Genomic DNA, 15,303 nt, shown 5'->3' on the forward strand with positions numbered 1-15,303 from the left:
TTTTGTGTCAAATTAAATCGTCACAAAAAGCATCGACTTGCCATCACCAAAAGAAAGTGACAGTCAACGGTTTGTGTCCATCACAAGTATCTTTTGCCCTGCCCCTTTAGATTAAAAACAAATCAAAACATGACTTTAAGTTGATAAAATTAAAAATTTAGAATTTATTTCATTACAACACCAAAACCTTTTTCTTTTTTTTTTCGTAATTTTGTCAACAAAATTGTAGGGGGAAAAAAAAAACACATGTTGCAACATTTCTTGCTTGTTATAATTTTCATCACTTACACTCCTATAATAACATCCTCATGGGATATTTGAATCGAAATCTTCACATCAATGAGACGAACTATTCGTCAGAAAACCTTATTCACATAAGTAGTACTTGCGTATAAGCACAAACACAAATATTAAGTTTCTGTAATCACCAAACACATCATATCAAGATGAACTTTCAGGAAATTTCACAGCCTCGTGCACAGCAGAAAAATCGAGGTCCCCCAACCCCATGCTTCTGGCTTTCTTGAATGCCTACATGCACAAAAATGATGTGTGAATTCAATTATTTAACAGCTGTGGAAATCTATATATGTATATATATATATATATATAGAGAGAGAGAGAGAGAGAGATCTTTTAATTTTTGGCCATTCTTATTTCTAAGAAGTTAAGTGTTAATTTTTATTTTTATTTTTTTATTCCATTACTTCAGGCAATGAATGATTGAAATGATCAAAGACATGAAAGGAGTGAAGACATATTTTAGGTATAAGAGGCACCAATTGACAGTTAGAATTTTTAGGACTAGTTTCTAATTTTATTTATTTCTTGTTTTTTCCTCATTTTCCTTATTTGATTATGGAATATATGGGATTATGTAAAGAAGAAACTTACCTTTGATTGAATGAATATTGATTAAGAGATAAATATGAAACCCTAGAGTGGTTCTCGTTTATTGGTTATACACCAATGAACTTTTCTGGCTAAACTATAAGGATAGATAATAACATGTCTTCAGTTGTTTCTCACAGTGAGCATTAGTTCATATACAGATTACAGAGAAGCAAGCAAATGGCCTTACCTCATTGGCAGCAGCTGCCACTGGCATTGATACTGCATTTTGATCACCGAGGGCAAGAGCCAACCTCATGTCCTTCTGCTGATGTTTCAGAGGAAATGCAGGAGAGTAACTCTTTTGGATCATAGTGGGTCCTTTCATCTTAAACATTGGATTAGCAATTCCACCCAGATCCTACCAGAAAGCAAGCAAGACATCAAGAGTCGGCTCAAAATTAACAGAAATCTGAACAAAAAGATACTAGTTAGTCTCACCAGCACGTCAAGAAGAGTTTGGGGGTTAAGTCCACTTTTGTCAGCCAATATGAGTCCTTCGGAAAATGCATTCATCATACTGCAACGGAGAAAACACTATCGAAGTTAAACCAGATCTGTGCCAGATATTAAAACATTCAAAGATTTGTCGAAATGGTGTGCCATTCTTACATGAACTTGCAATATGTACTCCCTTATGGACATAAAAAATAACTTGGTACAGAAATTACTTCCAGTATAACCCACTTATAGAAGACCCAAGCAGGAAAGAGCCAAGTAAGTAAAGGGGACAAAACAAATCCATAAAGCTAATAGTACGAATCTCAGTTGGAGATTGTATATACTAAGATTGATTCATGAGTTTATATTGTTCTAGGCTAGAATGTGAAAAAAAAAAAAAAAAAAAAAAAAAACAAACAAACAAACAAACAAACAAATAACATTTATCAGGCAGTACTATTGGCATTGCTCAAGCTGTTTGCTTATCAATATCAACTGTTAGACACCAAGTATCCTAAAGGTTCAAAATGTTGGAGATGGGCCAAGCTATGTACATCAAGCTGTGACACCCTCTCTCGTGAATGATCCACTCTCCTGTGGGGATGTGCAACCCCTGCTTGCACATGGAAATGCAGACAGAGTTGGAATGAAGTGCAAACACATAAATAGAATGGATGAACATATGCAAACAGGGAAACTTGAATCCAATACCTCCTATGATCAAGCTTTGATACTATGTCAGACGAAAGTTCAAGCTGTTTGGGATAGAGATACTGATACTGTTGGCACCATAAATCTACAGATACCCAATGCATATCAAGCTCCCACATCAACAGCACATATATTAGTTACTTGGGAATATACAGTGACATGACATATTGCAGCAGTACCATAGGCCTAGAAATTTCGTCAATTTTTTTTTTCTTCTTTTTTTGAGTTCAATTTTGTCAATTTTGAATTGTATTTTCAAAATTTATGTATATACATGCAGACACAATGCTAAGCATCGGCATATATGAATCCCAAACCTATGTCAAATTCAGAATATGTGAAGTGTCCTCCGCATATTATCATATAAAATTAGGAGATGCTAAATTCACAGCATTTTTAGGTTGTATTCACAATCCTCCTCACATAGGTGGGTCCTACCTCGTGAGTGATGGGAATTGCATACAGCTATAATGGATGCGCATTTGCAATCTCCCAACAAGAGTGATAATGAAAATCTTTAATTTCACCAAGGGATCAGGATTCTCTGCAATGGCTATGCTATTATGCAATGTATTAAACCAAACAATGACATAACAAATCTGATTTTCAATGTGGTGAGATTTATTTTGTTGATTTGTATGAGCTAACTTATTTACCACTAACTTTATTTGTCAAGCAATATCTTGTGGTTTCTCATACTTGATGTCAAGAGCTCAAGTCTTCCTATTCTTTTGTTGATCAAAAAATGGTTAATGGTTTTGATTTGACAAGTAAGTTTTGCTTTGCCATATTCAAAAAAAGTTTTAGTTGTCAATGTATAATCCAGGCCAATTAACCTCACACACCAGCTAAATTGTGCTCTGTAAACTGCTGTAACAAAATAAGCCGTTTTATTTGTCAATGTAATAATCTTTTACCCAAAAAGCAATAATTACCTCCCCATAATCATGTTGACAACAAGTTTCATTTTTGCTCCATTTCCAACATGCCCCAAGAAAAAAGATTTCTTTCCCATGACATCGAAAGCAGGAAGTGCTTCCTCGTACAATGCCTACAATTAAAATAACTAGAGATGATCCAATCAAAATTGAAATAACAAAGATACACATATAGTCTACATAGAAAAATAGACAGACTTACATATTATCCATTGCTAATAGCAACAATTATGATCATTGTAGCATGGCCTTGACGAGAATTTCTTCAAACATGTGATGGGACAAACAATATGACGATATTTGTGTTGCTCCCATATATTATAGAAAAGAGATAGAAAGAGAAGATGAGGGTAGAGAGGGAATATTGATATATATATATAACAAAAAAATACATACGTATATGTTATTAGGCATGCTGCGCATGAGGGAGGGTGAGAGGCAAAGTCCAACATCATGTGAGTACAAAAGTAATACTAAGGCCCCGTTTGGGGATTTACTTTTTTAGCTAATTAACCAAAAAGTTACTAAATTAGCCAAAAAGCCAACAACTCATACCAAAAAGTCAAAGATTCTCTTTTCTCTCTACTTTTTGCACATCTTTTCGTAATTAGCCAAAAAGTCATCCCAAACATACAAGTTTTTTTTACCTACCTTTTTAGCCAAATAGCCAAAAAGTTACTAAATTAGCCTATTCCCAAACGAGGCCTAAGTATACAAGCCTGAAAGCAGCTTCACCTCAATTGCTAACTTTTAGGGTTGAGTTCTAACCAACACCGTATACTATAGTATCAGATCTTGAGGACCCAAGGATGGGTAGGGTGCATGTCTCTAGCCTACACATGGTAGGTGATGTCAAGTGAGCACGCTGTGCGTGAGATAGGGTGTAAAGCGAAGTCTCATATCACGTGAGTACAAAAGTAATGTGAAGTATATAAGCACGAGGATCTAAGACCATATAACAGGGTATCAAAGCCAGGGTACTCAGGATAGGTAGAGTGCATACCCTGGCTTGCACATGGCAGGCAGGTGCTACTGACTGAGTACATTGCGTGCAAGGGAGGTTGTGAAGTGAAATCCCACATTAAACTAGAATGAAAGTAATGTGAAGTATACAAGCATCCTGTGTAACATACATATCCCACATCTTACAGTCTTCATAAATATATATATATATATATATAAAAGTAATCTTACATTTATAGCATCATAAGCCAATCCAAAAATACTATAGCATCATACGAACCAATATGAAGTTAATATTTGTGGTGAGGTGAGACCATATGATAAGCGTGTTCTGTGCGGGAGCCTTGTGCACTAGGGCTTTCAAGCAAACAATTCCTATGATTTCCTTTCATCTAGTTTGTATTTACTTGTAAGATAACTTACAAATGACAAACATCTTCCACCTTTGAGAGTTCCTCTAGATGCTCACTATACATGTCAACTTCCCAAAACATATATTTAATGAATGGTTGAGCAATATTATTGATCAATAAATACCATAAATGTTGTGTAATATATGATTTGCACTTGGGGCTCGTGCCTTTATGACTATAAACATTATCCAAAGTTCACCCCTTCATTTGACAATTGTGCTCCCTATAGTGTATCAAACATGAAAAAGCAGGACAATGTAAAGCTAGCAAGCATGCCAGATTAATCCTAGAAACTGCATAACTCTGCACTTGTTACTTCAAGTAATTTTACCTTCTCTCCTGCAGCAAGGATTACTAGCTGACCATCTTCAGCAGGCTTTTTGCTACCTGAAACTGGAGCTTCAAGAAAAGAACCACCCTTTGATGTAATTGCCTGGCAAGATCAGAAGGCACAAAAGTGTCACTACTCCATTTAAAATTGGCATTTCTTTTAAGAAAAAGAAAGAAAATCCCAAAAACACAATATGTATGCATGTAAAACTATTGAGATAGAAAATTGAAGGAAAATCCATAGAATGGCATAAAAACCAAAGATTGACCTTTTGAAACTCTTATTGATCTTCAGTGAAAATGCATCACCCACAAAACAAAGATTGTAGATACCACCAAAGACCAAAATTTTCTTTTATGTGGTGTCTTTAAAAAATCAACCTATCTGAGTGTTTTTTTTTTTTTTTGGGTGCGTCAGGAGTGGGCAGGGGAACAAGGTAAACAAAAAGCAGTTTTAATGGCATGAAATTCAAACCTCACTAATCTTTGAAGAAGTGTCAGAGTCAACTGTTGACATGTCAATGTAACCTTTTCCATTGCAAATTTGCTCGAGAACACCATCTTTGTCGAAAACAACCTAGGCAAACCAAAACGTTGACTGAGTTAAGATGGTTAAAATGTTAACGTTAAGAACACCAAGCTTGATTTACCAACCGAAAGAGCTGCAGAAGGATCAGACAACATTGCAATGGTATAGTTGCACTTCTTGACTACTGCTGCAGGGGTTTCTGCAACTGAAGCTCCATGCTCCACCAGTTCATCACACTACAATCACAAAATGCCGCTAAAGATGAGATACTTGCATTGCACAGTATGAACATGTTTAAGTTGGTTGACATAACATCTGACCAGATCAAACACTGTAGATCAAAGCGCATAGGGCCCAAGCTTTTGGCAGGCTTTGAAAGTTAATTTACAAGTTGAATTGGTCAAGAATAAAAAAACAAAACACAAATATTGAGCAGTGGATCCTAATCATATTCGGTTTTCTTTTTTTCCCAATGTCAGCTTTCTCAACAAGTTTTACTCTTTCTATTTTCAGTAATTTTTGTCACTTCTTCCCAGAAGCAACATGCAGAGAAAAATTGTGGCAAGAAAATTAAGAGGAAAAATCAGAAATGGAATGGGAAAAAGGTGGCTAGCATGTAATCTTATGAACTGACTTATTTGGTATGTATTGAGATTGCAAGGCAAGACCACCAACTTCTACTAGAAAACATGTGCACGAGATTGAACATTTATGTACAAGAGGTGAGAAGGAATGAAACTACTATCAATGTAACACAAACATGAGGGAGAGGGAGAGAGAGAGAGAGAGAGATATGACCATGGTATGTCAAATGCTTAAACAGAGACCATATGACCGCTAATCACTGTCAAATTGTTCAACTGTATGATAGTTTATCAAAAAAAAAAAAAAAAGACTATGGATTAGTGAAAATGTGCAAAAGCTTTGTTAACAAGGGCCTAGACAATTCTGTGCTTAGCTAGCAACAATAACGGCCATGAACATAAAGGGTTCAACAACTCAGATAAAATACTTGACATCAGAACTGTATACAGAAATTTTTCTGTCATTTTTTTCATAAATATATTGGCCATTCAGGGCAGAGTGATACAATAGATCTTTTAGTGGTTTCAATTTACAACCAAACACTCTAAATTATCTTATTCGTGAATCAGTTGACTTTAAGATCATCAAATTCATATTTTTGGGACAACTGAGCTGCTTACCAAACCTAATTTTTTTTTTTTTTTTACCTTCAAGAGCGTACGTGATGAAAAAAGTCCTCATATAATCCTGTTAGAAATTTATATTGGAATTCATACATTTCTTAACTATTTTTTTTGTATGGATTCTTTTAATAAAATAATGTTAAGGAGTTTCTTTTAGAATTTAGAAGAGGTAATTTGAAAAAGCAATACACAATATTATTTAAGTAATATGGAACTACTGTGTCAACCCATTTTCTAAACAGAAATCACCGAAATATACTTCAGAACAAATATGCAACAAATATATCAATTTTATAATGGAAAATTTGAAGATCAACCTTCATTGGACCAACTCAAACAGCTTGTGATCAGTCATAAAACTAGTCACTAGACTCACCACCTGATATTTTCATCCTTTTCTAATACTCTTCCATAGTCTACCTTGAAACTGTCTTCTTTTTCCAATAAGTAGCATTTGTACACTTTTTTAGATTCATTATTGCAATGGCAAATACCAACGAGTGCGCCTGGGGCATTATTTGGGTGAAAAGTGTTTAAGAAATTCACAAAAATGTTTGAACAAAGTTTTGAAAATTAGTGAAAAAGTGTGTGTTTTTCCCATAGTTTATTCTTTTTCTTGTTTCTAAATCTAAAGGCATCTCCAACCTTACTCAAACCTATATCAAATTTAAATTTGGGTACAAATCACTCAAAAATCTCTCCACTCCTTGACTCAAAACTTAAATCAAATTAAGTTTTACCCAAATAAAGGAAGACTCAAATGATTACTCAATTTTTTTTAAGACCATGTTATAGCTTTCAAATTTACAATCAGATTGAAAGCATCAAATCTCAGAAAATATACAGTCATCCACCCAAAACACATACACATATTTACACATTAATACATGTATATGTGCACAAAAAATTACATAAAAACGGTGGGATAGGGAGAGAGAGAGAGTACCCTAGAAAGAGTGCGATTCCAAACAGTGAGCTTAAATCCATGGCGGAGCAAGTTCATGGACATGGCCTTCCCCATGATTCCCAACCCTAAAAACCCAACCTCCACCTCCATTCTTCTTCTTCTTCTTCTTCTTCTTCTTCTTCTTCTCCTTCTCCTTCTTCTTCTTCTTCTTCTTCTAGTTCAGTTCCAATGAAGGCAATGCTCTTGGCTCTAGTACTACCCTGATCGAATAAACTAATGTTAGTGCTATTTTCACACTCACGAAAGCATTGCCAAAAGGCAACAAACCAGAAATGGGTTAGATTAATATTTGTATATACGCATTGTTTGTGTATTTTAATTTTATAACGCATCGCTGTCATTGCATAGATAAATAATTCAAAAAATGAAAGGTAATTAAATAATTAATAAACAAGAGTGCTATATGTATCGATTAGTTCTAATTAATACAAGCTTAATGAAACAAATTAGAATAAATTATACTGACACTTTTGAAGTTTATATTTATTACAGATTTTCGTTCTTATTTAAAAAATTACACTAACCCTTGATTAATTTAATTTTATGTATGATGATTATTACAGTAAGAAGAACTATTATAAAACTTTAAACCTCAGAGAAAAAATATAATTTTCAAAGAATGAAAGAAAAATTATAATAAACATAAATCTCAAAGAGGGCGTCAATATAATTTACCCAATAAACTAATGATAGTTCTATTTTCACACTCACAAAAGCATTGCCAAAATGCAACAAATCAGAAATGGGTTCGATTTATAATAACATTTGTATATACGCATTGTTTGTGTATTTTAATTTTCAACAATGATTCATCCCACTAAAAACACCACCACTAATAGCACTAATGCATTAAAAAAGTAAAAAAAAAAAAAAAAAAACACAACTCCAAGACCAAAACATCACATCATTAATGGCGGGACCCACTGCCACCTAATTAGTGGGAGCACTAATTAGTGCTCCCAAGCATTTTTCTTTAATTTTATAGCGCCTCGTTGTCATTGGACAGATAAATAATCCAAAAAATGAAAGGTAATTAAATAATCAATAAACGGTAGTACAACATATATCAATTAATATATTAATTAATATATTAATATCAGTTATGATATTATTATTAATTTTATTTATTATATAAATTATAAATATTAAAAATATTTTAAATTATGTCACATCATTAATTAATATATCAGTTAATATATCAATTAATACATATAGCATTATTCATTATTAAATCACCATGGATGGTATGTATGTATGTATGTAGGTATGTATGAGGGCCCTCATTATTGGGTTGGTCTGTTCTGTGAATAGATCATGGATGATGGGGGTATTTGGATAGATCGATCTCTGTGTTCCACGTCAGCCTACCTTTCTTCCACTCATTTCTAGGTTTTCTCAATTATATTTGAAGCAATACTATACCCCACTAATTTATCATTATTAACTCACCACTAGTGAGGTGGCAATTGAAAAAAAAAAAAAAAAAAAAACAAGGCACAAAACACATGTGGCAATGGGTGGGATCCACTATCACATCATTAGAGCCACCACTAATTAGTGGTCTTAAGCATTTTTATCATATTTATTTATTTAAATTAACATTACGTCTTCCATTTTTTTTTTAAATATTTTTTCTAATTTGTCATTTTGTGTTCTCTGTTTTTTCTTTTTGATTTTTTTTTTATCTTCAGTGTTTTTTTCTTAAATTATGCCGAAAAAATAATTTTTTTCCGATCCATCTTATATAAACAAGTCCAACAAGTACATTTTTTTTGAAAAATTCTTAAAAGAAATTGAAAAAACCAAAATAAAGTATAAAAGAAAACCACTAGTTTTTATTTATTATTTTCTTTTTTAAATTTAATTTTTTTTTATAAAATTTTTCGGTTCATCTCATTATGTTGAATTTAGAAGCCTTTAGCGTTTTGAAAATTTTAAACAAAAATCCACTAAAGATGTAAATAAAAAATAAAAAAGAAAAATCACCAAATCAGTAAACTTCAAACATCCACGAGTGAAATATGAATAATGTTTTTGAGCACTAAATTGGGAGATCTAGAGTATCACTAATAATGTGGCACCGTGGCCCCCACCAAAGTGATGTGATGTTTTGGCTTGAGTTTGTTTTTTTTTTTTTTTAAACTCATTAGAGCTATTAGTGGTCCAAAAATTAATGGAATGAATCACCACTCGTGAAATATATGGTATGCGGTCAATAGTGGCTCCTTTAAGTGAGTAAAACCCCTTCAACACATAAAATTGAATATATTAATCAAAAATTAATTAATTTTATTAATAATTATAATTTCTATCACTTGAAAATTTAAATAATTTTACAAATCTAAGTTAATTTAAAGTGATTTTAAAAATGTAAGTGAAAAATTAATAAAATTGCAAATAATATTAAGAGGCATTTATTAGTAAATCTCAATTAGAAAACTTATGTTCCATTCATATTAGAATTCTTATAACCCATCTTTTTTTATAATTGTGTATCCAAGTCAGCTTGTACGCACCCTGACTAATAACGGGACCCATACAAAGTTTTCCCTCCACATAGATCGAGCAAATCTCTGATACGGGTGTAACCCCCAGGAGCGAATTGATCCTAATAAGAGTTAAACCTGAAATTTAAAGCATCTCTAATGGTAAATGCTATAATAGCATTGCCAATGCTATAATTAGGCAATAAATAGTAAAAAATGATAGAATTATAGCAATGATACTCCAAAAGTCACATGTCATTTCGGCAGAATCGAACACAAAAGCTGGTGTGTTCCGATGATCAGTCGGAGGTCGTCCCCAACACACCAATTTTTGTGTTTGTTCTGTAAAAATGGCAATTTTGCAAAAATTTATCTGTTTTGTTGGAAGAAAGGAAGGGAAATGGTTGGTTTTAGCTGAGTTGGTGATTATGGCAGCTGCCATATTCGACATTGTTATATTATAGCAATGATAGCTCTAATAATAAACTATTGGAGACACTCTTAAAGAGAACACACTCTTAAATCTCAAGTTACACCCACTAAGCTAACCCCTTGAAATTTTCTTGTAACCCATCTTAGTCTCATGTATGACACAATTGTCACCAATTATATAGATTGTAATAAGTAAAAGTGAATATTATTACCTAAATTTAATATGTTGAAAATATTATTACCTAAATTTATGTGTGAATGATCCTGTTTTATATGTATAAAAATATTGTAAATTTTTTAATTCACATTTTAAATAAATTAAAATAATATTAATTTTTAAAAACTGTGAATATTTTAAAAAAAGTGTGAATATTGACACTAATTTTTATATTTTTGAACAATTCATAATATTTTATTAATTGAAAGTATGAATATTCACATTTAGGCTAAGTTTGGCAATCCAAAAATAATCTATCTTTTTATCTTTTTATCTTTTTTATATCACATCACCTCTCTACTTTTCTGCACATCTTTTCATAAAAAAACAAAAAATATACTTATTTAAGTTATCACAAACAACCCCTTATAATCTTCACACCTACTATGCGGTGGGGGAGTCCAACAAAGGCATTTCTTAAAAATGTGAAATTGTAGAAGTGGAAAAATTTTGTACTTTCAATTCCAAAAAAATAAATAAATTATTTATTTTTTTATTTTACATAATTTTGTATTCAATTGAAAACCTGTTCTATAGATCTCACTAAGTAATTTTCAAAAATATAAATTTGATCAAAAATTGATATATATTTTGAAAGTTATGAAATTTTAAAATTTTTAAATAAAAAAAAATTGTTACCATATATGTAAGCAAGTTGACTAAAATAACGGTAAAGTTGTCATGAAAAAATATCTAATTAAAAAAGATGGCTGTCAAATATCCATACCTTTTTATTTTGGGCTCCTCTATTTATTTTACTTTATTTTATTATAATTTTGTTCTAACATCAAATTTCAATTTTGTCAACATTCCTATTCTCCTAAGTATAACTCTAACTCTAACTCTAATCCCGCGACCACTTCCACTCCCACCACTCTCGCTGACAGCTTTTAAAACCACCACTTTCACTTTCCACCATTATTACGCCTATGTCCTATGACCTCGACCATCGCGATGTTCATTCTCACCAGCAACCTAGATTCAAAACTAGATCGACGAGCAACCCAGATTGACTCTCTTTAGTGATCTTCATCTTCATCTTCAAGAGTCTACTCTATTTTTTTTCTTTTGTGCGCTGCTTTCTCTCTCTCTCTCTCTCTCCCCGGTCAATTTCTCTTTTTACCTCACAATTTGGCCAATTTCTCTTCGTTCGATTACACAGAGCCAAACTTGTTGAATGTGTTTGGTGCTCTATAACCGAACATAGGCCTTTTGTTCGGCTACATACTACTGAATATCAAGCTTTTGTTCGGATTTGGTTTTTGAACGGCGGCGAGAGTAGTCATGAAGGCAAAAAGAATGGTTGTGATGCCTACCGGAATGTAAAAGAGGTCCCAAAAGTGCAAGGATGGAGATCGAAAGGAGAAGTAAGGGGTCGTCAGCAAGTGAGGGGCATTGGGGAAAGGTTAGTAGAGGGGGAGGGTCGCCAGAGTGAAAGAGGGACTGTTGGAGCCTAGAGAAGAGAATGAGAAGTTACAGATGGAAGGTGTAGAGGTGGGGTTCAAAGGATATATTTGGGATTATGGTAGGGGTCTAAAGAAAAATAAAAAGGAAAGCAATTTTGATAGTGGGGGGCCAAAGAAATGGGTAGCCAAAGTAGAAAGGTACGAACATTTAACTAGGAATGGCAACGGGCCGGGGCGGGGCCGGGGATGACACTCCCCGTCCCCGATCCCCGAAGGTAGAAAAATCCCCGCCCTCGATCCCCGACGGAGAACCCCTCACCTCCCCCACCCCCGTCCCCTAACGAGGATCGGGTTTCCCCGACCCCGAAACATCCCTGGCAGATCTGTTCAACACACAACCAAAAAAAAAAAAAAATTATGTAGAATGGAGGCTTCATGGTTCATGATCTGTTCTTGAACACACAACAATCATCAACAACAACAACAAATATATATAACTTAAAAAAAAAAATGTTCTTCAACAACAAATATATATATATATATATATATATAATGTTCCAAAAGGTACAACAGAGATACATACTGATCTGTATATGTAACATACAGAATCAACATAAAAAAAAATAGATCGGTATATGTAACATACAGATCTGTGTATCTGCGTCAGAAAGAGAGAGAGAGGAGGCCGATCGCGACGCCGCGACGCCGACAGTGGCGATGAGCGACGGAGGAGGCCGATCGGCGGAGGAGGCAGATCTGTGGCTGTGAACGACGCTGTGAACGACGGAGGAGGCCGATCGCGACGCCGACAGTGGCGATGAATGACGGAGGAGGCCAATCTGTGGCTATGAACGACGGAGGAGGCCGATCGCGAAGCCGCGACGTCGACAGTGGCGATGATCGACGTCGTGAACAGGGCCAGAGAGAGAGAGAGTAGAGGGGGTAGAGAGAGAGAGAGACGGAAGACAACTGGTGAGGGTTTGGTTCGGTTTGGTTTCTATGTGTGTCTATATATATATCTAGGGATAAATCAGTAATTTTAATTCGGGGAAAAACCGGGCCGGGGAACGGGGACGGGGACGGGGCCGGGCCGGGTACGGGGTTGGGATACTTATCCCCGTTCCCGGCCCGAATCTGTTCGGGGATTGATTTTTAAATACCATTCCCGTCCCGTCGGGGATATTTTTCGGGGAAAACCCGCACAATTCGGGATCGGGGGGTCGGGTCCCCATCGGGCCGGTTTTAAATTGCCATCCCTACATTTAACAGCCTTCTTAAAAATAAAAATAAATAAAAAATAAAAAAAGAGTATTACTACATCCACTAAATTTGTGCATGTCGGTCATTCGGACGAATGCCGATTGACACATCGGTAGACAATGGTGACAACCACGGTTGACAAAGATAACGCTGGTTGTCCGGCCATTCATCTAAGAGGTCACCCGGCTGGACGTCTGACTTATGTAATTTGAGCAATTCAAAGGAGCTTAAATTCGGTGGATCAATCATTTTTCTTAAAAAAAGACCTCATAGAATAAAATTTAAAAATATATAAAATTTATCAAATCATAAGATCTATGACTAAACAAGTCCTTGAAATGAAACTTCCCACTAATTTTTCCTGATATTAATTGAATTTATAAATGTATTTCACCACCACAAGTTCACAACCAACCACAGTTATTAATTTGTATAATCATTTTCAATTGGACTACATGAAAAGAAATTAGAAACTTTAGGGATTAAATTGATAAAATTAATAGTTTAGGGATGAAGTAGAAAAAATAAAAATAGTTTAGGAGATAAAAGTAAAATTAATCCTAAAATATTTGTATTGTTTATCAAATCAAATTTGGTCTATGTCATTGGGTTTTAGGTTGGCCGAAGTTCAATGATGGACTGGCCAAGATATGTGGTTAAGACTTAGGCAAATTACTCACAAATCCTTTTTAAAAAGTGTGTATTTTATTTAATTCTAAAACTTTTTAGATAGGCCAAAAAGTCCTGTGCATATTTATCTTTTCCTCTTTTCCTACACCTTACTTCTTCTCTTTATCTCCCTTTCTCTGATGTTGGCGACGACGATGACCATAATCACATCTTCTTTCTTTTCCTTCTCTTTCTAATCTACAATCACCGGTGAATAGCGACTATCATTGATTGGGGTTCATGGGCTACCACCGAACACTAACTCCTTACTTTGCACTCACTAAAGGCAAAAAAGATGAGTAAATCTTCTCAAATCTGGTGTAGATACTCAGATCTATCTACATCTAGAGGTGCAACTCGGGCGGGTTCGGTGGGGTTGGGAGATTGTTCAAGCCTAGCCCAAGTTGTACTGAGACCTATCCAAGCCCGCCTAAGCCCGAATTGTAACCCGAGATTGTTTGCCCAAACCTGACCCGGGTTAAATCTGAATTACCCGAGTTGCCCGAATTGTAAATGAATTTCGTTTTTTTTTTGCAGCTACATTATTAAATTATTAAAATTTGACTCTATTTATAATTTTTTTTAAAAAATAGAAAATCATTAATACCATCAAAATAAATAATTTATTTAATGTAAAAGAAATGCCACTATAGTAGTTATGAGTGAAAATAAGAAGAAAAAAAAGTAAGATTTTATATTATTTATATATATAATATATATTCAATATGATTTAATAATATAAATTACTTTAATATCATGTAATCCCTAATAATTTATATGTATATTTAATATTTTTATATATCTATATATGTATAATTCGGGATTCAAGTTGCTCGGGTTGTTTGACGTCTTTGCCCAAGCCCGCCTAAATTTAATTCGGGCTTCTGAATTTTTGTCCAAACTCGTACCGAATTTGAAAATATTTTGTCCAAGTCCTAAAAAAATTCGGGCTGAGCTCGGGTTGAGCCTGTCCAAGTTGCGCTTGCCCAAGTTGCACCCCTATCTATATCACATCTGAGTAGACCTATGTTAGATTTGGCTAGATCTAAACCAAAAAATTGTTGCCGGAGTACAAACATCTCTTTAGATTTGTCTTTTTCCTTCGTGTTAGGTTTTATTATTGGCAATCCGGTTTGACAAGGATTTCTTTAAGTAATTGGATTTCTTCCAAAACTAGGATTACTTTTGGATTTTCTATAAATAGTTTGTTTTCTCCCAAAACTATTTAATTCCTCCAGATCTTCTTTTTGGTTCTTAAGGTTTATATCTGGGGATATTTTGTTAGTTTTCTTTGATGTTTTATTGAGTATTCAACTCATGATTTAAAGATAGTACATCAAAGGTTTTGTTTGTTATACACAAGAGAGAAAGAGTTGTTCTTCGGTGGATTCTGAAGAATTCGAGCCTGAAGCTTCGGTGGATTCTGGAGTGGCTCATCGTAA

The 15,303-nt window shown here is 34.2% G+C and overlaps 1 protein-coding gene across 1 annotated transcript; it reads right to left on the reverse strand.

Moving 5' to 3' along the window:
- Positions 1-247: 247 nt before the first annotated feature.
- GLYR1 (glyoxylate reductase 1) lies at positions 248-7,750 on the reverse strand. The gene is made up of 8 exons (XM_028265758.2): positions 7,371-7,750; positions 5,342-5,452; positions 5,163-5,264; positions 4,689-4,790; positions 2,979-3,094; positions 1,333-1,411; positions 1,082-1,252; positions 248-531 (listed from the first exon to the last, which is right to left on the reverse strand). The coding sequence occupies exons 1-8, from the start codon at positions 7,479-7,481 to the stop codon at positions 442-444; spliced, it is 882 nt and encodes a 293-aa protein (XP_028121559.1). The 5' UTR covers positions 7,482-7,750; the 3' UTR covers positions 248-441.
- Positions 7,751-15,303: the final 7,553 nt, after the last annotated feature.

The sequence above is a fragment of the Camellia sinensis genome, chromosome 3, assembly GCF_055761805.1.
Source record: "Camellia sinensis isolate YWXY chromosome 3, ASM5576180v1, whole genome shotgun sequence".
NCBI classification, from domain to species: Eukaryota; Viridiplantae; Streptophyta; class Magnoliopsida; order Ericales; family Theaceae; genus Camellia; species Camellia sinensis.

Excerpts from the sequence above, each read along its gene's own strand:
- GLYR1 (XM_028265758.2), bottom strand. The coding sequence starts at position 7,481 with ATGGAGGTGGAGGTTGGGTTTTTAGGGTTGGGAATCATGGGGAAGGCC. Across the intron at positions 3,095-4,688 it reads TCCTTGCTGCAGGAGAGAAG|GCATTGTACGAGGAAGCACT; the intron begins GTAAAATTACTT and ends TTTTAATTGTAG. Across the intron at positions 1,253-1,332 it reads AAACTCTTCTTGACGTGCTG|GATCTGGGTGGAATTGCTAA; the intron begins GTGAGACTAACT and ends GCTTTCTGGTAG.